The following is a 24,209-nucleotide window of genomic DNA, read 5'->3' as shown; positions in this document are numbered from 1 at the left end:
GTTGTGCTAATTTTTTCCGATTTTAAATTCTGGGTGTTTTAACTTTTCGCAGTAACAATGGGGCAGCTAAGCAATTGGTTGGAACTAGTATGAATAGCGAATGCCAATGGGGCTTTAGTGTGCAGGGGAACGCTTTGTCGAGAATTTCTTCTTTTTGTTTAAATCAGCAATGATGAAATGTCATATGAAATGCCAATACTATATTCAATTTGGTCATTCTACAAAATTAGTACTATTTATACTATACTTGATATAAATATTCCAGTACCAATTCACACTCTACAATAACATTATTTTGGCTTTTGCAGAACACATTCCTGGCGCCTGTATACACCACATCGCTGCGACGAAATGCCATGGGCGTCGGCCTGGTATTCGAAGCGAATTTGGCCACTTCCGAAGATCTGAGCCATTGGATACTGCAGGGCGTGTGTCTAACTCTGAATACGGATACTTAGAAACGGTACATGGAAGCGATATTCTTGATAGTTTGGCCAAACGATATCGCAAATAAATGGATATTTGCATGACTGAATTGGCAATCGTTTATGTATTGTACGTTATGAATATTGTGACTATAAATGAATTTCTAGTGCCTTTCAATAGCGTGCTTTGTGCCTGGACTTCCTTCTGCTGAGCTGCGACTCCTGGCATTACCTTCGCCGCCAGCATCCGAAGCAACTCTTAAGCTTATCCAAAATAGTTGATTTCATGGAGGGCAATAGTAGTTCCAGATTCTGAGTGCCGCCGCTGTCATCAGAATCCAGGTCAGACTCAATTGTCATCTCTTGTATGCTAAAAGTATCGGTTAGCTCGTGATTCTGCTGGCGTCGTTTGGCACGCTTCAGCTGTGCGGGGAAAAAGGATATCTCCTCCGCCTCATCACTGCTCTCAGACTTATAATCGACCAGTGGCTTCTGCTCCACCTCACCCGGTATGGGCAACCGATTAATGGGTATGAGGGTGGCCGTCTGTGTTTTGGTCGCCTAAAATGGACCGGATCTTGGCATTAGCTCCAGCACACTTTTCATTTGATTAAGTGCACCCACCTGCTCCTCTTGGTATTGCGTATAATTGCGCCTGGCACGCTCGACCTTCAGTTCCAGTTTTCGTTGCAGTATGCGGCAGGTGTTTGGCGGTTCGCTGCGCTCCGTCCCCCGTGCAGCCCTGTCGTCATCGATTTCAATGGTCGTGGGCGCATACACCTTGCTGGCACCCCTAAAGGCCACCTCAAACTCCAGATCCGACATATGTTTGGGCGCTCCACTAGCCGTTTTCTGTATTGGGCTTAGCCATGAGCTTTTGTTTTCTTGTCGAACTGCTTCAGCACTTACCAGCAAGCCTGCCGCACCATCCTCATAGATATTCGATTGTCTGTCCTCACTGTCTATGCCGCTGTCCTCCATAATTCTATGATTTGAACTTTATTTTAGCTATCCCTAAAATTTTGATATTCGAGCTTAAGCGCGATGACAAAGACAAACAAATTTTATTATCTCTTTGTGTACTACTCCCAACTTCAATCCACCCCAAAGCAGTACAGCGCAGAATCCAACAAACAGCTGCAGCACAACCGTCTGTGGAAAATCAATAACCCCTTAGTGCGCGGCGTTGCCAGACTGTGTGGGCATTCAAATAATTCTGTTCAAATAAATTTGAGGTGATAGAAAGTGGAAGCTAAACCAAAAACACATTAATGTATGTATTATTTATACATATGCACTCTTTATTATATAATTTTAATTTATTTACAAATATTTTTAGGCTTAAATTGCTTTACTCGTTGCACAAATATCGTAGAAAAACACTAAGTAATAGATATCAAATGAAAATAAGTTTTAGCCACTTTCTTCTATGGATTGAATTTAAATCAAGAATAAATAGGAACAAAAAATATAAAGTACTAATACTATTTTCTTTTGTGCTGGAAGAAATTATCGTTTATCGGCTATTTATGCATATTGTTTTACTTAGAAAAACATTCGTTATATATTTGATCTGTGGGCTATGCAGTTGGCGGTATTTTTGGTCTATCTATGGTTTGTGACGTTGCTCATTCTCTGAATATTTTCTGGTTTAAACTCAATTCATTGCAAAGGTCCAACAAAAATGTTAGGCTCGAAAGTTTGGTAAGTTTTTTTTTATGGAATTAAAGCGCATTGGGATGAGGCTGCGAGATTTGGCCAGCCAATGTGCAGGATCTGCAGCAGAACTGCGCATAGTACTTGTTCACGCAGTAATGGCCCTGTATAATCAGCTTGCAGTTGGCAAAGTAGGGATTGTCAATGCACTCGGGCGACAGTGGAACGACAGCTGCAAAATCCAAAAAACAAATCTTAGTTGCTCTTTCACCTCACATATTCTTTGAGTACTTACACTCGATTGTGACTGTCTCCTGGCTGGTGCTGTAGCTGTAGGCGTTTCGCGCTGTGCAACCATAGATACCGCTATCCTCGGTGGTAACATCGCTGACGACTAAACGATGTGGATTGGCTGGAAGACGACAGAATTACGATTAATGGCAATATTGTAAAGCAAGAGGCCCATTGTTGTCTTACCGGTTATTTGAACACGGTCGTTGTTGTACAAGGGCGTGTTATCCTTAGTCCAGGTCACGTTCGGGGCCGGATTACCCTGCACGGCGCAGTCCATCGCAATTGTGGAGCCGGGCGTGTATTTGTTTTGCGGATTCAAGCCAATAACAGCACGGGCATCGACTGCAGCAATAATGAAATAGATCTTATATTAGTCCCAACTCTATGCAAATATTGTAGAAATACGCAACACAAACCACAAATGTAAGAGTATCATGCAACTTGTACTTACTTCTGGGATCATGCACTACAGGGGGTGGCACATAGACCGGACGCGAAGGTCTGTAGGGATAGGTGGGCCTTTGAGTGACCGGTGCCTTTGGTGGGTTTATGATATACTGCAAGTATTTATCATCGCCAACGTTTTGAGCAATAGCTGGACCAATAGCCTTCAGCGTTACGTGCAGCGAGACAGGGCGTCCGGTGTTGTACGCATCGCATGTGTACAGGCCCAGATCGGACAGCTGTACCGATCGGAAGTAAAGCGAGTAGTCGCGGTTCATTACGGCGCGACTTGTTTCGGGACCCATGCCGAAGTGTTGATTGTTTCGCCACCAGCTGACATGCGGTGCAGGATAACCACCAGCCGGGCAACGAACCAAGGCAGGTTGATTCAATTGCACAATTTGGGTGACGTTCTTCACACCCAAGATATAGGCCGGTACATCTCTAGCCTCTACCAACACCAACACAAAATCAAAAGCCATGCAAATGGTTAAAAGCACGCAACATGCATTAAAAGAAGTTAGTTATAAAGCCAACACCAAATAAAACATAAAATAGACAAAATCCTTATAAAATCTTCGAAAATCCGAAGAATTCAAAACCAATTGCAAGTTCCTTGCAATATATAGTTTTAATCTGCAGCTTACTATCCTTAGATCTACCTTTGCTAAAACCTCTAAAAGAAAATAAGTACCACATTCATATTATATCATAATATAATAGAAAATGGAGTCGCAAGAGGATTATCCAATATTCGTAACGTAGATAAGGCTGGTCTCTAACTATATCTATTTCGATTCCTATTACATCTTTTCCGGTATAAATGTTCTAGATTTGTCTGCTTTCAAATTAAGCATTTTCATAGATAATCGAATTTGCAAAGGCTTTGAAATAAATGTATATTGAAAGATTTTCACGTACCCGTCACTTGTAGTGCGACCTCGCGACGCACTGGCTCGCCCAGGCCATTGCTGGCCACGCAGACGTAGGTGCCATCATCGGTTTGTCGCACCTGGACAATGGTTAGATCACCGTTTGAAGTCAGCACATAACGGCCTTGGTTTGTGTCAATCTAAAAAGAATGAAGTATACGAATGATATTGGTTCGGAGTATGTGGGCATCTGGAGTACTCACAACAACATTCTTTAATGACCACGTAATATTCGGTGCCGGATTGCCAGTTGCGAAGCAACGGAGTACTGCAATACCACCCACTGATGTGTGCACATCCACGTCCTGTGGCGCCTTGGACTCCAGTGTGGCTTTCACTTCCCCTGGGTAGATAACCACCGGTGGAGGAGTGCTGGGGCGACGGGTGGGACGTGCCGGAGCAACGCACAGATGGCCACAGCCATCGCTGCAGCATTTGTTGTCGCCACGACAATCGGCATCGGTATAGCATTCACGAGCGCATTCGCTGGCATTGGCCGTCAGCTGTGGGCAGAGGCCTGGCTTGATGATATCGCGGCAGACAGGCACGAACTGATTGTCGCGACCTCCCGAATTGGATACATCGATGGCACACTGTTGACCGTCAGGGCACGGATAGCCCTCGCAAGGGTTTAGGCAGATGCACTGTTCACACTCCGGCTGCGATTCAGCTGGCACGCGACGGACGCCGTACGGGCAGCGCAGATCACGGCATTCATTATCATACGTTTCGCAACGGCTGGGTGAGATTTCGTTGACGATCTCGTTGTCGATGGGCTCTGTGAAAAATTCGAAACTTAGATTTGTTCGATACAGAGACTACCCAGCTAATCTACAAAAAATTCGTGCAATCTTATATCTAGTGAAAGTGCACTACTCAATAAATATTCTACTTGGGAAAAGCTACTTCTACGCTTAACTAAATAAGCATTCTCAAATTTGAAGGTGAAGCAGAGTGCATAATTGTGTGTGGGGTGGGTAATAAATTGAGTGCAGAGTGCTCGGGTGCTGTTGGTATAAAGTGTGATTTGTGGAGCAAGCTTACTTCCGCATTGATTTGTGCATGCTTCAAAGGAACGGAAGTTGTTCTGGTTGCCAGAGCAACCTGAGTAAATAAAGGATATGCAAGTGCCACGCTCATCATCGTAGTACCAACGACGCTCCTGCACCGAGGGGCCGTTACACACTCCGGGGATCACCGGAAGTCGGCAGATATCTACTTACGTCCAGACAAAATCAAAAACAAATTCATATTTAACAAAAGCCCTTCATTCTGAGCTTCATTTCTTGTTACCTTTAGCCGCACCCGAAGGCAACGGCTCGCGGCCACCGAGGCAAACCGATTCACACTCATAGAGATCGTTGAATCGATTGCCCGTGCCATCGCAGCCACCGTAGGTGAAGGGCTGGCAGCTTTGACTATCGCGATTGTAGTAGTAGCGGGTCTGCCACTGTGTGCAGGGTCCCGTCGTCACCGGTTCATTGCAAACATCTGACACAGTACGTTAATATATCTAACTTATGAACATCTTTCGAAATGAATTAATTGACTTACCGACACCCTTGAACTCGCCGCATTGGCGCTCGCACTGGTCACGGGTCTCAAACCGATTACCATTACCACCACAGCCGCTATAGATGAAGGCGGTGCAGAGCATCTTCTCATTGTCATAGAACCAGGCGGTGGTATGGTTGTCGCACTCTCCGGCCTCAGCTGGCTGTGTGCACACTGAATAGGACTAAAGCAGCAACATTTTAAGTATCTAAAGGGGCAATTGAGAGCATTACTACGCTTACTGGTGCTGGGGGCTCTGGTTCCGGCTCTGGATGTGGCTGATCACGACGGCAGTATTCCAAGCAAGATTGCTCAGTCACAAAGTTGTTGCGATTGCCGCGGCAGCCCGTAAACACGAACTGATGGCATGCGCCTGTGCGTCCGTCGAAGTACCAGCGATTTGAGTTGTCATTGCAGCGTCCTGCTACTGGGGGAAGGGAGCAGGTCTCCTGTGCTGGATGGCAATCATTCTGGCAGTCCTCCTCGGTGTCAAAGTTGTTGTCGTTGCCACCACATCCACTGTAAACGAACTCATCGCAGAGTCCCTCCTGGCTATTGTAATACCAGCGCGTTATATTCTCATAACAGTTTCCTGGCTCTGGCCCCCTGAAGCACTTATCCGTTTCGGATCCAGGACGCGGTTCTTCATCAGTGCCTGCAATGCAACGTGCGGAGCAATCCTCTTCGGTCTCGAAGCGATTTTCATTGCCCCCACAGCCGCCATAGTAGAATTGCTGGCAGCTACCCAAAGTCGAATTATAGCTCCACTTCAGCACATATTCCGCGCAGTCGCCCACAGACGCTGGCTGCTCGCAAAGACTTGCAGACGGCTGGGGCTGGGGTTGTGGCTCTGGCTGAGGCTGTCGCTCAGGCTCTGGTTGTCTACCGCAACGCTGCAAGCAGTCGGATTCGGTCTCAAAGCGATTACCATTGCCTCCGCAACCACCATAGTAGAATTGACGACAAGCACCACTTGATCTATCAAAGCTCCACTTGAGTGAGTAATTGTCACAGTCACCACGTTCCTCCGGCTGATCACAGACATGTACGGCACTCTGCGGTGGAGGAGGTGTTGGTGGCTCTGGTTTCTTTTCGCATCGAGCCATGCACGCCTCTTCGCTGGTGAAACGATTCTCATTGCCACCGCAACCGCCATAGTAGAACTGACGGCAAGCGGCATCCTTGGTATCGTAGTACCATGCGAATACGTAGTTGGCGCACTCGCCAACCTCAGCGGGAATATCGCAAATATCCTTGGCTAAGATAATAAGACAGTGTTAACAGTATTTGTGCTTGGGGGCACAGCTTTTCGCACATCAAAAGCCATTGCAACAACATCGAAAGCTTACCAACTTGTCGAGGACAATGATCCTCGCATGATTCCAGTGTGGGGAAATTGTTTTTATTTCCGCCACAGCCCGAGTAGTAGAAGGGCACGCAACGTTTTTCTGTTTCTGAGAACTGCCATCTGGCATGTTTCTCGCTGCAATCACCGGTTTGCTTAGGCAAGGAGCATTGCTCTATGTTTGTGTAAGGATGCGGAACAACATAGCGTGCAGGGAATCGGGAAAAATATAGCAAGCAACAGGCATTCATGCATTACCAAACACCAAGCAAAGGATAGTACATAATATAAAAAAAAATCATACCGTTAACCAGGATAAAATAATAAAGTCATGCTTAAAGCTAAACTAAGGCAAACATTGATATTACACAGATCTTCCCCGAGCCAAGGGTACATAAATAAATTAATTCTCAAACCTTTCAGAACTCCGGGCTGTCGACAACTGTAGATGCAAGCGTGTTCAGTGGGATAGTTGTTTTTGTTGCCCTTGCAACCACCATAGGTGAACGGACGACACACGTCAGTCTGGTTGTCGTAGTACCAGCGCTCATAGTTGCCGGCACAGGGTCCACTTTCCACAGGTTGCTCACAGGCGGCTATGATAGAATACAAACTCAACTAGAATTTAATCTTATATAGTCTATTCATGTACTTACGCAGGGTCTCACTTATGGCACAAGTGGACTGGCACTGTTCTAGACTGTCGAAGCGATTGTTAGTGCCATAGCATCCGCCGTATTGGAACTCCTCGCAACGATTGCGGTCTGTATCGAAGTACCATTTCTTAGAGTAGCCCTGGCAAGGACCGGAACTCTTTGGCAACAGGCAAACATGCTGTCCGCTGTATTCCTGGCATGTATCCTTACAATCGGCCTCGGTCTCAAAGCGATTGCCATTGCCCTCACAGCCGCCGTACCAGAATCGAGCACAGCCGCCATAAGAAGTATCAAAGTAATACTTGACGCTGAAATTGCCGCAAGTACCCTGTTCCTTAGGTAAGCCACAAGCCTTCTGCGGTGGCTCTTGAACATTTTCGCAACCGCCAAACTTGTCATCCTGAGCCTTTGTAACGCCATCTGGACAACAGCCGTACTCGGTCTCCACACAGGTGCAGCCTTCAAAGTTTGGTCCTTTAGCTGGTGTCTTACCATCCTCACAGCATTTGAATTCTGACTGGGCGCAGTGGCATCCCTGGTTATGCGGTCCCTTGGCAAAGGAAAGACCGTCGGGACAGCAACCAAACTGCATTGATTCGCACGGACAGCCTTCAAATTTGGGTCCTCTGGCAGCAGTGATTTTGTCCGGACAGCAACCATATGGAGTAGTCTCACATGGACAGCCCTCCTGTTGTGGTCCACGTGCGGAAGTCTTCTGATCTGCACAGCAGCCGTATGGAGAGGACGCACACTCGCAGCCCTCAAAGTTGGGCCCGTATGCAGGCCGAATGTTGTCGGGGCAGCAGCCAAACTCTGTATTAATGCAGCAGCCTTCACCCTGTGGGCCGTGAGCAGGAGTCTCATTGTCTGGACAGCAGCCGAATGGTTCGCTAGTGCACGCAGCGCAGCCTTGGCCATCAGGGCCGGCAGCGGCAGTACGCCGATCAGGACAACAACCGTGTTCAGATTGTTCACAGCCCGGAGCGCCACCAAGCTGTGGGCAGCCAGCAAAGTTCTCGCCCTTAGCAGGAGTCTTGCCATCGGGACAGCAGTAGAATTCAGTAAAGGAGCAAGAGGTAACCGCGGTGTCTGACTCCGTGGACGAAGTAGAATCACCAGAGCCCTCAACGTCTGTCGATATCGAAATAGTCGATTCTTCTGTGGTTGTTGGCGGCAAAGTTGTGGGCTCAGGGCATCCCTCATTATCTTCACCCTCTGCAGCTGTATATTTATCTGGGCAGCAACCGAAGAGTGTCTCGGCGCAATCTGATTTCGGACAGCCCTTGTTTCTTTTGCCCTTAGCTGGAGAGACTCCATCTGAACAGCAGCCAAACTCTGTGTCAGCACATGTTTTCGCAATGGGACAACCCTCATCAAATGGTCCTTTAGCTGTCGACTTGCCATCAAGACAACAACCGAATTCAGCCTTAGCACAACTCTTCTTCTTCGACTTACATTTCCGTAACTTGTCTTTCTTTGGCGTAAGAGTTGTCTCCCAGGTGTGAGGTGTACTCGTTTCATCATCGGAGTCAGATGTGCTCCAAATGTCGCTGGTAGAGCTTGTTTCTGTAGATAGTGAACTACCCGTTGAGTCAGTAGAGCCAGTAGAATCAGTAGAGCTCTCAGATGTAGTATCTGTAGTGCCTCCACTTTCGGTAGTGCCTCCACTTTCGGTAGTAGCTCCACTCTCCGTTGTCGCTGTTGAGTCCGAAGACTCGGATGAACTTATATCAGTGGAAGAAGCATCGGTAGAACTGTCGGTAGTAGTGGAAGATTCTGAAGAGCCAACTGTTGAGCTATCAGTGGAGCCAGAAATGTCCGTGGAAGCTGAACTATCGGTAGAACTTGAGCTGTCAGTGGAACTAGAGCTACCTTCAATAGTGGATCCAGAGCTAGAGCCCTCCGAAGTACTTTCTGTGACGCCAGTGCTCTGTGATTCAGTAGACTCGGAAGCGTTAGTTGTGTCAGTGGAGCCATTAGATGAGCTGTCTGTAGAGCTATCGGTCGTAACATCCGTCGAACCGTCTGTCGAGCCTCCAGATGAGCCATCAGTAGAGCCACTACTTGAATTATCAGTTGAACCATCTGTTGAAATCTCTGTCGAGCCATCAGTTGAACCAGTAGTGACACCCTCTGTAGTACTATCTGTTGAACCATCTGCAGAACTGCTACTTGCATTTGTTGTAGATTCATCTGTAGAATCTTGCTTGGTGCTATCCGTTGATCCTGAACTGGTGGATTCAGTGATACCAGAAGTGGATGAATCAGCAGATGCTGATGAGCTGCCCTCCGTTGTACTTTCAGTTGAGCCTGGCGAACTAGTCGACTCGGTTGATTCCGTCGAAAGCTCTGATGTAGATTCCGTTGATGACGAGACAGTCGTATCCGTAGATACAGATGACTCTGTCGACGACGATGTATCAGTAGAAGAGGATACGTCTGTTGTATCTTTAGTTGCATCGCTGCTTGATTCTGATGTAGACGAAACACCCTCTGTTGAGCTACTAGATTCAGAGCTTCCCGAAGATGAAGCTTCGAGAGGCAAGTCTGTAAATCCACTGGAAGAACCATCAGTAGAACTTGAAGTGTCTGTTGCACTTGAAATGTCAGTGGAGCTTGAGGCATCCGTAGAGCTTGACGCCTCCGTCGAGCCCGAGGCGTCTGTCGAACTTGAGGCCTCAGTCGAGCTAGAGATGTCTGTTGAACCTGAGGCGTCTGTTGAGCTTGAGACTTCCGTCGAGCCTGAGACATCTGTTGAGCTGGAAGCATCTGTCGAACTTGAGATATCTGTCGAGCCTGAAACTTCTGTTGAGCTCGATGCATCGCTCGAACTTGCGTCCGTCGTGCCTAAGCTTGACTCTTCCGTTGAACCTGAAACATCGGTTGAACCACTTGAGGCTTCACTTGATTCACTTGTGGAGGAATCTGAGGTAACTCCAGACACCGATGATGATGAGGCTTCTGACGTCGATTCACTGATGGCAGACGAGCCACTAGACTCAGTAGACCAATCAGTTGCTCCAGTGGAAGATTCGTCAGATGAAGTAGAAACTTCACTTGTCGATTCACTTCCACTGCCCTCGAATCCACTATCAGAAGTGCTATCTGAACCAGATCCTTCGACTGTGCTGTCGGTAGAGGCCGAGGCGTCTTCTGAAGTTGTGTAAGGACTATCGCTCAACATCAAATCGTCGGTTGTTGACATTGCTTCTGAGTCATCATCAGTGACATCAGTTACGTCTGAGTCAACCAAAACAAACTCATCATCATCTTCGCATTCTTCTTCATCATCCTCGATCGGCTTATCAGTGCTCGTGAGAGGCAAAACTTGATCTTTGGTGCAGGGCTGAGTATTACACTTTTCAGAAATTGATTCAACCTTCGACTCATCGCAGTTGAGGGACTTGGTGCCATTGGACAAACACAAAACCTCACGAACACGCTCTCCTCCACCGCAAGGCTTGCTGCATTGGCCAAAAGGTCCAGTAAACCATTGACCAGGGCATTCTTTTTCTTCACCTTCACACTCTTGATCAGTCTTTGGTTTTGTTGCCGCATCACACTTGGAGTCATCTGTGGTTTTTATCTGTTTGCCATCAAAAATTCCGCATAGGACAATACGCGATTGAGCGCCCTTTCCACATGCCGCTGAGCACTTGCTCCACTCTGATGAAAACCATTGGGACTCACACTTTGACGAAGTGCACGATCTGGTCAGTTCAGGGGCCTTGTCGCCACAAAACTTGTCTGGGTACACCTTACCATCCTTTGAGCCGCATACGGCAGTACGAGTTTCTGTAGTCTGTCCGCAGGCATCACACTGAAAGGAAAATGGTATTAGCCTTTTAGCTTAAATTTAAATTCATTTTACTTACACCACTCCACTGGGATATGATCCAGTCTACACCCTCACATGGTGCCAATAGGCAGGCCCTTTCCACTTCAGGCTTGTCTTCCACGCAGTCTTCCTCGGGCAGAACGCGCTTGTGACCATTTTCCTCAATGAAGCACGTGACTTTACGAGTTTGTTTGCCCTCGCCGCAAAGCTTGTCGCACGGTTTCCAGGGACCGAGGTGATATTTCGGACAGTTCTTGACATCTCGATTGCACTCCTGAGCTGTTGCTGGCTTATTTCCAACTTCCTTAAGGCAAACTGCATCATCTTCGGCAGTATGAACACTATGAAAATTTATATCATTCAAATGTTCTGCTTTTTTCGAGCTTTATATACAACTTACCCGTCAGACGAAATGCGCTCGCAAGTGACTGTGCGATTTTGGAAACCATCAGATCCGCAGCCCTTGGAGCACTTACCCCATACGCCTTCAACCCAATGTGGTGCACATGGCTCTGTACCACAGGCCTGAGTTTCAGCCGGCTTGGTATGAGCCTCGCATAAGGCCTCATCGACTTCTTGTAGGTTAATGCGGTTATTGCAAGTAACTTGACGAGACTGCGTTCCGCCTCCGCACGATGCACTGCAGGGGCCAAATTCACGATGCGTCCATGTATGCGCATCTGGCTGGCTGTGGCTCAAGGACTCGGGTATACTGTACTCGTACTCCACGCTCACATTCTTATCCTGCACCAACATTATGATGTAGATACTTTCGGTTATGGGACCGCTGCATGTCAGTTGATCGGGTGCCGCAAATCCCAATGGCTTGCGCTCATAGTTCCACCAGGCGCCCGCATAAAACATGGGACGTGGAAAATCAATACGCCAGTTACCATTTAGGTAATAGTGTCCAGACTGGTTGCGACAGGCAAGATAGTTATTCGAGGGCGCTGTCTCCTGAATGCGAATATTGGTTGCGCCCTGGGGCACGAGCAGCAGATCGTTGTAGCCCGCAGACAGATCACTGGATGCATAGATGTTCTTAATTGTTTTGCAAGTGCTGCCATCGCCACCGCACTTGCGGCACTTGTCCTCCTTGGCATCACTGCCCAGCATCATGTCGCAGCCAACGGGCAGGCACTGGCCATTGACGCAGACGTCCAGATCCTTATCATTGCACCGTGTACCATCCACCACCATCTCTTTCTGGCGGTAGTAGAAGCGCTCACCCTTCGGCATGCAGTTCAGCTCACATGGATTCGCCGCATTGGTGTACGGCACCCAAGTGTAGAGCACGCCGTCGAATTTGGTGTAATCGAAGCGCGAGCACTGCATAGCTCTGAAATCTGGCTCCTCCTCAGGACAGTCCTGCGTGTTGCATGAATAGTAACGGCGACTGCCGCCACTGCACATATCGTCGCCATTCGCACTGAGTAAAATTTGAGTTGAATTAATGGTCAGCATAAGACTAAGGATTTCATATAAAGTCAGCTCACTCTCTACGGCGACATTCACGCGCCTGATAGGAAACACCGCCTCCACAGGTGCGCGAGCACTCCGAGGGTGAACTCCAGTCAGTCCACTCGCTAGGATCGTCGCCCTCTCCGCCCGGGATCACGTAGCTAGCGGGTAAATAAAGATTGGCGCCATATTGTCTTTTTGCGCGTAGTCCAGGCTAAGCAGGAGGAGAGCGGTTCAATGGGTCGATCGGCAATAATATGAAGTGGCTATACTTACGAATCTACTCTGTGAGTCTGGTACACATATTATTAATATGAATGCTATCAAGGCAGTTATTCTGGAAGCAGAGACGGAAATCCAAACAATTTAATTAAAATGTTGTCTGCACACAAACATGAATGAAAGCCATGGAACACGTCGTCACCTGTTGACTGGTGGCAAATATTTGACGACTTTGCTTGATTACAAAGGCGGATGTGAGAGGAGTAAAAGGGAGGGGGAAAAGCGAAAAAGAGAGCGTGCGTGAGAAAGAGTAAAGGCAGACGGGAGTCAGTTACTTGTCAAAGACTTTCTCAAAAAAAGAAAAGAAGGCACGCCACGTCCAGCAAAGGTGTACAAATAAACTTTTCTAGGGCTTCAGACGAGCAGAAACAACAACAACAACAGCAACAACAACAACAACAAGACGAACTTGTTTTTGTCCACTGGGCAGAGCAAACAAACATTGAACTTGTTTTTGCATTGTACAGCTGTGCTGGTGGTGGGGCATCTGTGGTGGAGTGGGCGACTTAGTCGAACTTGGTCAAGTCAAATTTTGCAATATCATTCTTTTGGTAACAATTTTTTTATAGTGCGCCGAAACGCTGGCCATAAATATGCAATGCCACATAAACAAGACATAATTTAGCAGCGCTTCCTGCCGATTTGCCAAAAAGAAAAGAACAAGCAAATAATAAGTACCCGCCAGCAGAGAATATATGATTATGCCACAGACAAGGCGACGCCGCAGCCGCAGCCGCAGCAGCAGCCGCAGCAGCAGCCTCAGTCGCACTAACATTCACAGTCGAAGGAGCAGGACCGAGGCCGAGAGCAAGGACGAGGACCATGACGGGGACGGGGTCGGGGAACGAGGACAACTTGCATGAATATGTCAAAAGCGTTCAATGTTGCAGGCAACGGGGCTTAGTGGCCCCAGGCCCCGCTCGTTGTTGGTGGCTTGCCAATTTAATTTTTGACGCTGCGTGCAAGAAGCCTGCGTTTTGTTACACTTGGACGCCTCCGACTGGCTGCGATTGCAACGGCAGCTGCGACTGCGACTGGGAGTACGACTGGGGGGCACAGCAGGCGTGCTGCTTATGACAGGGCCAGGACTTGGTAGCAGTGTTGCCCGCCAAGTGTGTGGCCATAATTTTAATGCCTCTGTGTTGGTATTTTAATGCAATTTGAGCGCATTTCCCTTTTGAAACCAATGCCAGGACACCTATTGCTTTGGCAGAGAACCGACAATGACATCGACTATGACTACGACTACGACAACGACAACGACAACGGCAACGCCACGGCACACATTTCACAGTCCATTGAGCCGGGCTGACTCTGGCCTGAAGGCGGCGTCGCTTAGACGCCTCCAAATCTATTGCGTCATACAAACAGAAGACACTACCAGCACACTGTGACAAACTCGAACCCGGCTAGAACAGCGACGCGCTATTAATTGGATAGTTCAGCGCAATCTGCTGACACCGCAAAAGTCATGGCCAGTCTCTGATTCCATTTTTATGCGTAGCTGCTTGCTGATGGCGCACAAATTTCCACACGTAAAATATAACTAAATTGTTACCAAGAACAACTTTGTATATCGTGCATACTTATAGACATGCGACGTATGCTTTATCACATTCCTGGCTGCCACATATGGTGGCTACCACGTGACAGAAACATAAACAGCTGCCACAATCGTGAGATACATATGTCCATGTCCAGGCATCGCTCGTACACATCAAATGAAACCATTGGCATTCAAACGCACACCGCCCCCACAGAAATGTCAAACACAAAGAGGAAATGCCAAAAATCCGACGGAAGCTCTGCAGCACAACAAGACAACATCGGACCCATGTCCAGGTAAATGTATATATATATATATACATTTGCTATGAATTGTACTGGCTTCGCTCTGACCCCAATTGGACTGTGGCTGTTAATCTCTAATAGCTCAAAGCCTGCTAATGGCCAAGATCAAGGCAGGCAGCTCTCTGCCAAAGCTTTCCACATTGTGGGCTGGGCCAATTTACAGGCCCAGTTTGAGCTAAAATGAAAGGATTCCACTCAAACAATCAAACAATGGACTGTATTGTTTTCTGCTCAGAGCAGAGAAATCACTAAACAACAATGGAACACAATAGGTGGCTGTAAGACAAGTAGAAGTAGTTATTACCAAGTATTAACAAGAAATGGTCGTTTGACTGCTGACTTTTAATATATATAAAGTGTTTTCTCTCTTGTACCGGAACTAATTGCTTAACAGAAATAAATTCATGAGGCATTTTAATATTTGATAGCAAATACTGGAAACTAGCTAAAACTCCATTAGTGCTACATTTTTGTTTAATTTATTTTAATTTTTTCCTTGTTTCTAAATAAAGCAAACATCCTTCCTCAAACAGTGGTGTTAAAATAATATGTCGAAGAAAATTGAGTTGATTATTTGTTTCACACCCCTTAGCTGGCAATGTTTGTTCCCATTCAGTTCCCATCCAATCCAACATGTGTGTTTTTGTTTCTATTGGGAAATCTGTGGCAGCAACAAGTGCATTTGCAGCCCAAAATGTTGCAATGGCCGTCATAAATAACGGCGCTGCTTATTAGCCGCAACAACATTAACAGCAGCACTTAGTGTACAAGTGCGTGCACTTAGCCGCTAAACTCAAGAACGCAAACAAATTGTAAAATACTTAAATTCGATGCTAAACAACGGCCAGAGACTAGCTAAAATATGTGGCAAGTCGGAACTAATCTAAACAAAGCGTCAGCAGCACACGAAAATAAATTGAAGGCAGCAGCAGCAGCCACACCTGAAGACAGAAAGCAGCGTTTGATTTGTTTATGCTAACATGACTCATCGATGGGGCCGTGGCAGGCAAACGCCCCCACTTAGGCAGGCGGACGGAGTAAGAGTCTTTGCGCAGTTTCCCATGCCACTTGATTAACCCACAGCGACTGGTAGTTGGGTCGGGCACTTGCGGCACTTGCGGCACTTGCAGCAGCAGCTGGGGCAACTGAGGCAGTTGGAGCAGCTGGGGCAGCAGTGCGTTCTATTTAAAAGTCCAAGAATGTACTGAAGGAATGTAAATGAAAGAGTGTAGCATGCAACATTTGTGCGTACCATGCAGATGCCACAGAAGCCTCCGGGCCTTTGATGAAGATGGAATGCGTCTGCCCCGGGTCTCCCCCTCAAACCAGCTGCAACCATTTGACTTTAGCTGCCCCATGTTTTAAATGCTGATTGTAAAAAATGTTGGCATTTTTTTATTCTGTTTGTTTTTGTTTCTATATGTGCCTTGATGGAATTGTAACTGATTTGATTGCTGTAAATTGAAACGCAGATAAGAACAAGTTAACGCTGAACTCGGAGTCAAAATGATGCCAATCATTGGATATAGAAAACATTTAGCATAGCATTGCGTACGCTCAATCAAATATAGGTAAACATCTGAATAAAACACAATGTATCCAGATTCCCCGACCATCCAAGGTTATCATAATATAAGCAAGCACCACCGCTCCTAATTCAGCACTAATTCCATGAAGTAAACATTTTGCCAACTCTTATGAGGCTGCGTGTGGGAGCGTGTGGTTTGTTTGGCCTTGTCTCAACAGCCGGCAATTAAGTGCAGCCTCGCAGGCTTGGCCTCATTAGTTGAAAGGATACACGAGCATTGCCATTTCAAATGTCACGCCCACAGTGTAGGGGGTGTGCAAATACAATTACATAGTCATACAATTATCGCAAGACAAACACAGGCTAATGCAAAACGCCAAATTGTGGCTGAGCGACGGCCAGGTAAATGTTGCATATGCACCACCAGGTGAGCGCTGTGGCTGCACGTGCTGCAGCTGATGGCTGCGGGGATGACTCCATGAAGATGCTGGCACAACGCGTCGACATTTGTGGCAACGGAAGTAAATGTTTGCATTGTTGAAATTTTAATTGCATTTGCATAAAGCACTGCACACACGACTTTGACAGCTCAGCTCAGCTCAGCTCGGTCCGGCTCGGCTCGGCTCGGCTTTGGCTTTAGCTTGGGCTAGGGCTAGGGCTCCTGCTGTCAGCCAAAGAGCCCTGCAACGCTTGGGCATGCAATTATCAATTTCAAAATTAATTAAGCTTAATTGAGTAGTGAAAATAATAAACATTAAAACGCACACACGCAGTGCGTTGCAATTGTTTACCAAGTGAGGCACCTAGCGGGCAGGGTTATGCAACAGTTGAGCTTTTACTGAGTGTATGGGTGTGTGTGTGTGTGTGTGCACCAACAAAGTTGCAGCTCTTTGAAGCTAAAAGGCACTTCAGCAGCAACATCAGTATCAGCAGCAGCAGCAGCAGCAACAAAGTTTGCATAAATGCCTAATGAAATATTTGTCACGCGTTTGAGCAAACGAGCAAAGCAAATGAGCAAACAGAATTCGCATTGAAGCTCAGTTAGACAGGGACAAACAAAGGAAAAGAAAGAGCAAGAGAGGGAGAGAGGGAGAGAGACTGAGAGAGAGAGTGAGGACAGCATTTGCTGCATTTCACTTTAGCGCAAACAACAACAATTTACTGACCCATAAATTTCACTGGTTGACGGCGGCAGGCGAGCGAAATGTTTGGCTGGCCAATAGCAACAAACACTTGTAAACAAATTTGTATGGCAAATGTTGCATCGGCCACTTGAAGTGCAATATGCGAGGCGCTGCAACAACAATAAGCAACAGCAACAACAACAGCAACAACAACGATGCCAAGCAGCTAATTAGAGGCATCATAATGCCAAATGCCCCTCCACCACGCGTAAACATTCGCAATTTTCTATTTGCCCAACTCATTTGGGACGAGATTGCAACACGCTGCCTCGAGTGCCCCGAAGTTGTACGTAGACAAGTCGGAGTACTACTCAAAGTACTCATTGCTAATAGCATTGCGAAAATAAAGCGCAAAATCATAAACTCTTTGCTTTCAAAGTTTCGTACTTTGTACCCATCCATCCGATGCGTCGAACTGGGCCGATTTATGAAGTCTTAATATAAACAGCTTGCTAGCTGGCAATTTCTCAAAATAGATTCTCCAGGATGCGAGAAATACGAGCATACCTCAGCACATAATTACCTGCATAGTGTTTATAGATATTTACGTAACCAAATGAGCAGTTACGTAAATATCTATAAACACTATGGTGCTATTAAAGCAGACAATAAACATTAATAATAAAGATAACATTGATAATTTATTTCGCAACATTTTTCTAAGAATACCTATGTATATATGCGAATACAAAAGTATATTATTTGGTTGCTATATGCTTGAAAATAGTGTTTATTTTGAAATTCTTTCAATATATTAAGAGAATAAGCCGATTCTCCAATGCCAATCAGTAATAAATCAACAATGATAGATATATGGGAATAAAAACTCAAATATATGAATTGGAAATCCTTGAACAGCTATGATAAATATATGAACAATCTACAGAGTGGGAAAAGGGTTAAATAGACTACGAGCATAACTAAAATTATTTTGTCAAAAATTAAATTCAGAAGAATTTTGAGGATTCTTGTTATGTTTATTCATCCAAGTACGACTACTTCTTTAGATATCTGAGATACCTATTGTAAATTAAGTTTCCATTCTTCGACTTTCGTGACGCACATCAAACAATCAAGCTACATCTCAATCAACTAACTCTCTGACAGCCAAAATGTAGAGCAGAGTCATTGATTTATTACGCAATTATAAACGGGAATTGTTATGCTCAGCACTGCAGGGCAATATTTCATGCGATTCTTATTAACTGATGGATACTTTACTAGCATTGCTACGTGTGCAAGGTGTACTTTGCATTATGTAAATGCTAAATGATGCAACAAGCTGCAGTGACAAAAGTCAATCAGGAAAGCTGATCCTGTGCTCTGCTCTCAATGTTGCTATGCTGTTTCCACTCTGGGTTTATTCTGTTCCTTTGCTGTCATCGGAATTTGAATCACGTCTGCAACAACCCACAGCAACAACACAGCAACTGAAACAACAACAAGTAAACAGCTCGCGTCTTTAGCCGGCAGTCAAAATATTTTTATGGCTTTTTGCTCTGTCTGCGCTCTGCCTCACTTGTTGCTGTTGCTGCTGCTGCTACTGCTGCTGCCGCGACTGTCGCTGCCGGCAGCGCCGCTTTTTAGGCACATTTACTGGTGCTGCTGCTGCTGCTGCATGTGACGCATCCCATTGAGGCCTCTGTGCTGCCTGCTAATGCCCACTGTCACCCGGTTCGCATGCAGAAATTTTGGATATTTTTTGCTTTTGCCTCATGCGAAGTTGTGTTTTTTGTTTTTGGCTTTTGCGGCTTGTTGCGGCCTCTGCAATTTTGCGACGGCATATTTTGTGTGTCTTGTTTTGGGGCATCCTTTGTATCTTCCGCGTTGCAGCGTGCGTCGACCCCATGAAAATACTCGGCCCGTAGCCGAGGCGATCGATTTAATTATGTATGTACATACATATCCAGACATAGCCATATATGTATGCATATGTGTGCCTGTGTGGCTTTTGGGCTAAAAATTAACATATTTCGGACTGGTAGCTGGCATTTGATTTAACGCTAGCCTATGGAATAATTAAGCCCAACGTCGCCACGTCGCGACGTCGGCAGCCTTTGTTAATTAAGCATAATGCATAAAGTCATGGGAACAAGATCTGCAGATCTGCGCCAGCTCATGATCATTAACTGCCACTGGGGGACCCAAGGCACACATGTTGCAAATGCAGCGTGCAACATGGCCGCCCTGAACTTGGACTGCAATTGAGCCATAGAGAAGGACCGCAGTTGCAACAAGACGGGTCGTTTGTTTAAGCCTGCGAACGACTTGTGTTTAATTTGTTGCTCATTTGCCGCATCATTCGATATTCTCGTTAATTTCATTTCATTTTCCACAAAACTGCATGCGCAACATCGAATTTCAGGCACATTGAATTTCCGGCGTATTTTTCACACCAGCCGCCAAGTCAGAGCGGGAGGGGGGTGCCCCCCATCGGGCATTTGCTTAAACAATTTATTAATAGTAACTATGATTCAATTATGCAATCGAAATATGTTTATTTGCCTCGTGCTACGGTGTCCATATTATGTGCATGATTCTGCTCGAAATCTTCGATGGAGTGAAACGTGTGTGCGTGTATCATTTTCATTTTCAAAGCATCCATTTCTGGAATTTATTGTTTATACTTAGTTAAAAGCACACAAACACTTAATAAACAATTTGGTCAATTTGTTGTTGTTGTTGCTGTTGCTGTTGCTGCTTTCTGCTGGAAATTTAATGAGTTTCGATGGAAAAAATGTAGTTAAAGCATAACAAACAATGCCAGCAGCAGCCAGGAACACGTATGTAGCTGGACGAATGAATATATTTACATAATCGGCAAGAATTTATTTTTGGCTATATTCTACTGAGGTAGATCTACATTTCAGTTAAATGCAATACGTACGATGATTGCAGTACACACCTTTATAACAGTCTTACTTTTGCCGCTTGCCGTTTTCCAACACTGAACAACATTAACAACAACTAAGTCAAGTTCAAAGACGTCACGAGTCACAAAATTTTGCTTTGTGTAATGAAACTGAGTTACTTATATGACCAGTTAATAGCCCCACACATAGACGAAACTCTTAAAGTGTTTAGGCTGTGCCATTAAACTACAGAGTGTCTATTGACCCGACCCAGCTTGCTGTCGGTCGCAAGTCATACGCATAGGCCAGCTGAATAACCGAATGCCTTACGCCCCAATCATTCAAGGCGAGAAATGCTAAAATACTTGACTAAGAAATATGAATGAATCAAATGTTATCCAATGGAAAATGAATTTATTATCAACATGTCACATACTTATGGAAAATCAACAGACAGGCATTCCAGCACTTGACAATGTATTAAATAAATCTGATTATGTATGTATGTATGTATATGCCTTCATTTTGCATTGTACTGAAGCGAGCTGATAGTTCTTTTATAAAATTTCGCCAAGTAAATATGAATTCAATTATTCAAAGAATATTGTTTATGTCAGCTCCTGCAAAGTTTGATTCAATCTATAGACGAACACGTGTCGTTATCGCATCCGCCAAAGTCAACGCTAAAGAGGTCATGTGTTGGCCACATTCTGACGCAATTTCGCGGAACAAAGCGGGCCAAAAAAACAAAAGAGCCACAAAAACCAAAATTGAATTGAGAGAGAACAAAAAAAAAAAAAAAAAAAAAAAAAAAAAAAAAAAAAAAGCGGCCTCGCCGTTGACAACGTGCAACGTTTTCCTTTTCTTTTTTTTTCAAGTGGCAAGCCCAGTGTTTTTCGCGAAAAACTTTAAAATACTTGACGAATGGATGCGCTAACTACCAGCTGGCCAGAGGCGACGTCGCGCTAGAGTCTGGCATGGGGGAACAAGTTCTCGGCATTTATGTCTGCTGGCCACCACGTCGGCAACTTTATGACTTTAGCCAAAAATAAAACGCAGACAGTGCTGCAGATCACACGCAACAGATAGATGTCCAGCGTCGTGTGCGTGAGAGCAACTGCCTCAGCTCCATCAAGATCCATCAGTGGCAGCAGCAGCAGCAACAGCAGCAGCATCCGAGTCGCAGTCAACTTTGAACTGACTTTGCACATGATTTCTGGTTGCCTGTTTCACTTCAATTCGGACTTCATCTTCTTCTTCATCTCAATTTTTTGTTTCTTTGGCGAGGCTGTTTTTGGGAGCGCTTCAAAGAGCACGCACTTCACCTACACACACTAGGCGGCACACACATAAATATTTACATTTCCATATGAAATTTTGATTTGATTTCTGTGTTCGCACACAAATTTGAAAAACTAACAAACCCAAAGGTAAAACCAAACTGCTGCCAGCACGGGCACAGGTAATGGACAAAGCATGTGGGCCAAAAAAGCTTTTCAGAAATCTACCTTAACCGGAAATATCGATAGCAGAAGATCTTTGATCATTCCTTATAGAATTTGTACTATTTTCTTTGCATAATAAAATCCTTTGCATTGCATGATTTCTCATAGTACGATATATAGAGCAGCTATTTCTACATTTCTCATTTCCATTTCTACATAAATATTTGGATGGCAGTTTTCCGCGAAAAAAGCATTAAAGAAATTCACGCAAATAATTTGTCAAATGGCAGATTGAATCTGCGCTCTTAAGCGGAATATTTACTCATTTGAGAGCAGCTATTAAGATAATAGTGAAACACTAATTACGCAGAGCTCGGTGTGACAACGAACGGGGCCAAGGATGCTTTTCAAATTGCTGGCAAAATGTTGCAATTTTCATTAACAAACTTCAATTAAACGGGCAATGTAATTTGGCATGCAAACAAAATGTTGGCCAGGATAATGGCAGTCGCGTACTGTCAATAACGCAACGCCTGTTGCACAGGAAGCACGTTCCCAGGACAAACTCTCGCCCCCCCACACACACACACACAGATACAGACTGAACGCACACATGTGCAGGACAATCAGTGGCAGCCAGTCAGGCAGGATGCCTGGCAGCCAGTCAGGAGCCAAGTCAAGTGTTTGCACATGTAGTTCAAATGAAATTAAAATTCGCATTGACACTGTAATTTGTGGGCGAGCACAAAAGGAATCAATTTCGTGCCAAACACGCTCCAACTGCTGCCGCTGCCGCTGCTGCCGATGCTGCGGCTGGCAATTGTATCTATGAGATACATATTTGTCAGATGCTTACCGCAACCGCCTCGATAAATCCATTTCGCCGCTGGTGCTATCTATATAGTAATCGACAGCGTTTGGCGCTGCTCCTCATGTATTGCTGGCACAGATATTTAGAAGTTTGCTTTCGCTGGCCAAGCACTTGAAATGTTTATCACTTGAGTTTTAATTTGTATATTTATTTCTGTTGCACACTTGTCACTCGAACATTTGCTTGCACTTTGCGCTTGCGCATTGCCAAAAGGAATCGTGCGATGCTTTCAAACAGGCGCCGTCGTCCTTGCCAACACGTCCTTCCAACACGATCACGATCACCAGCACACCCGCAGGGCTAGAGCGTACGCCACAAACTGAACGAGACGAGATCGCTCTAATTCTGTTGCAGCACCACAAGCACCACCACAAGGCGTCGTCTGCGCTGTCGACGTCTGCGTCTGTGTCTGCGTCAGCGTCAGCGTCGTTGTGGACGTCGGCGTCCAAGCAACTACAGCGATAGCGCCACGATCAGCGGGTTTGTGCTTCCGTTGCTTTTGGTGTTCTTTCTAATCAGCCCGAAACTGGATAAAGGGCTTCTTAGGTTAGTTACTGAGCAGCGTTTCTTATTGTTTTGCTTTTTTTAAACATACAAACTATATATACTCTTTGTAATGATGCATGCAAGCTATTAAGCGTTCGATTGATGCAGCTGTATTGCGTGTGATCCTTTTGCTTTTGAACCGGCTGCTCACAGCCCCCACAAGCGACTGGGCTCACTTTTTAGTCCGCAGTCGGAGAGGCCGTTCGCTCTCCATTTCCAACTGGTTCTCTCTTTCTCTTAACAACTTTGCAACTTTGATCTTCATGCGTTGCACGTGTGGATGCATGTGTGCGTGTGTGTGTCTGCGTGTGTATGTGTATTAATGTTGAATGTAGCCAGCAGAGCCGTGATTTACTGCTTCGTTGTTGTCTCACATGTTGAAATTGAAATTGAAGTCGGAGTCAAGAGCCAAGATCATTTGACGCCCCTAATGAGCGTGCCTGACGAACACATGTCGTCGGCCTTTAGGAAGCGAGGGTCCTTTGCAGGGTGCCGAACCTTGTCATAATACGCATCCACAGATATATATTTATATATACACTACATACAATATACAGTAGTAATTTCGTGTTAATTGCAGCTAAAAACACATGTGCTTGTTTACGCTCTGATTTGACCTCTTCCATTATTTTTTTAACTATTCAGACAATGTATATACATATATAGATTTGGAGGGTAAATGATCTGCTGGGCGATCGTTGCAGTCTGACAAATTCATTCAGCGCAGTCATCAACGACATTGCATCGACATATCGAGTGTCCATAGTGGATCTATTACTAGGCTGTTTTAATTGTACAAGCTCATTCATAAATTATTCATTCTGGAACAGTTTTGGTCGTTTTGTCTGCTGATTATTTCCGCATTCCACTCTTTGGCGACTTCCGCATTCAATCTCAGTCACCAAAAATAGCCTAATCCAAGTCACGGTTTCCGGCGGTTTATTTTGGAGCCGTATGATACGATTCGCTTATCGTAGGTTGATTTTTAGCTGCGGCTTGAAAACTTTTGCTGCACACTGACTAAATAGTCAAATTAACTATGAAA

At 45.5% G+C, this 24,209-nt stretch overlaps 3 protein-coding genes across 8 annotated transcripts in view; 1 reads left to right on the top strand and 2 right to left on the bottom strand.

Moving 5' to 3' along the window:
• Dhc98D (Dynein heavy chain at 89D) overlaps positions 1–603 on the top strand; it is a 34,793-nt gene extending 34,190 nt beyond the window's left edge. Inside the window, exon 48 of the mRNA XM_018018783.2 lies at positions 309–603. Within this exon, the coding sequence (XP_017874272.1) occupies positions 309–458 (150 nt within the window). The 3' untranslated portion in view covers positions 459–603. The remainder of the gene's footprint in view (positions 1–308) is intronic.
• On the bottom strand, positions 532–1,476 carry LOC108621473 (uncharacterized). The gene is made up of 3 exons (XM_018018790.2): positions 1,335–1,476; positions 1,050–1,277; positions 532–986 (listed from the first exon to the last, which is right to left on the bottom strand). The coding sequence occupies exons 1-3, from the start codon at positions 1,404–1,406 to the stop codon at positions 654–656; spliced, it is 633 nt and encodes a 210-aa protein (XP_017874279.1). The 5' UTR covers positions 1,407–1,476; the 3' UTR covers positions 532–653.
• Positions 1,477–1,703: 227 nt separating this feature from the next.
• Ppn (proteoglycan-like sulfated glycoprotein papilin) lies at positions 1,704–22,967 on the bottom strand. 6 transcript variants are annotated; one of them, XM_018018784.2, is made up of 18 exons: positions 22,604–22,966; positions 12,882–12,942; positions 12,641–12,819; positions 11,545–12,573; positions 11,182–11,485; positions 7,307–11,126; positions 7,067–7,246; positions 6,655–6,825; positions 5,548–6,563; positions 5,306–5,489; positions 5,045–5,242; positions 4,796–4,966; positions 3,955–4,529; positions 3,741–3,891; positions 2,827–3,270; positions 2,559–2,717; positions 2,377–2,493; positions 1,704–2,313 (listed from the first exon to the last, which is right to left on the bottom strand). In XM_018018784.2, the coding sequence occupies exons 1-18, from the start codon at positions 22,624–22,626 to the stop codon at positions 2,150–2,152; spliced, it is 8,946 nt and encodes a 2,981-aa protein (XP_017874273.1). In that variant the 5' UTR covers positions 22,627–22,966; the 3' UTR covers positions 1,704–2,149. The 6 variants fall into 6 exon arrangements, with proteins under 6 accessions (XP_017874273.1, XP_017874276.1, XP_089319190.1 ...); XM_018018787.2 differs by lacking the exon at positions 2,827–3,270; XM_089463064.1 differs by lacking the exon at positions 6,655–6,825.
• Positions 22,968–24,209: the final 1,242 nt, after the last annotated feature.

This window comes from Drosophila arizonae, chromosome 2 (assembly GCF_054131065.1).
Source record: "Drosophila arizonae isolate 15081-1271.41 chromosome 2, UAZ_ARI_1.0, whole genome shotgun sequence".
Taxonomy (NCBI): Eukaryota; Metazoa; Arthropoda; class Insecta; order Diptera; family Drosophilidae; genus Drosophila; species Drosophila arizonae.
The sequence above is the reverse complement of the archived record's forward strand: the minus strand, read 5'-3'. Positions and strand labels throughout refer to the sequence as shown.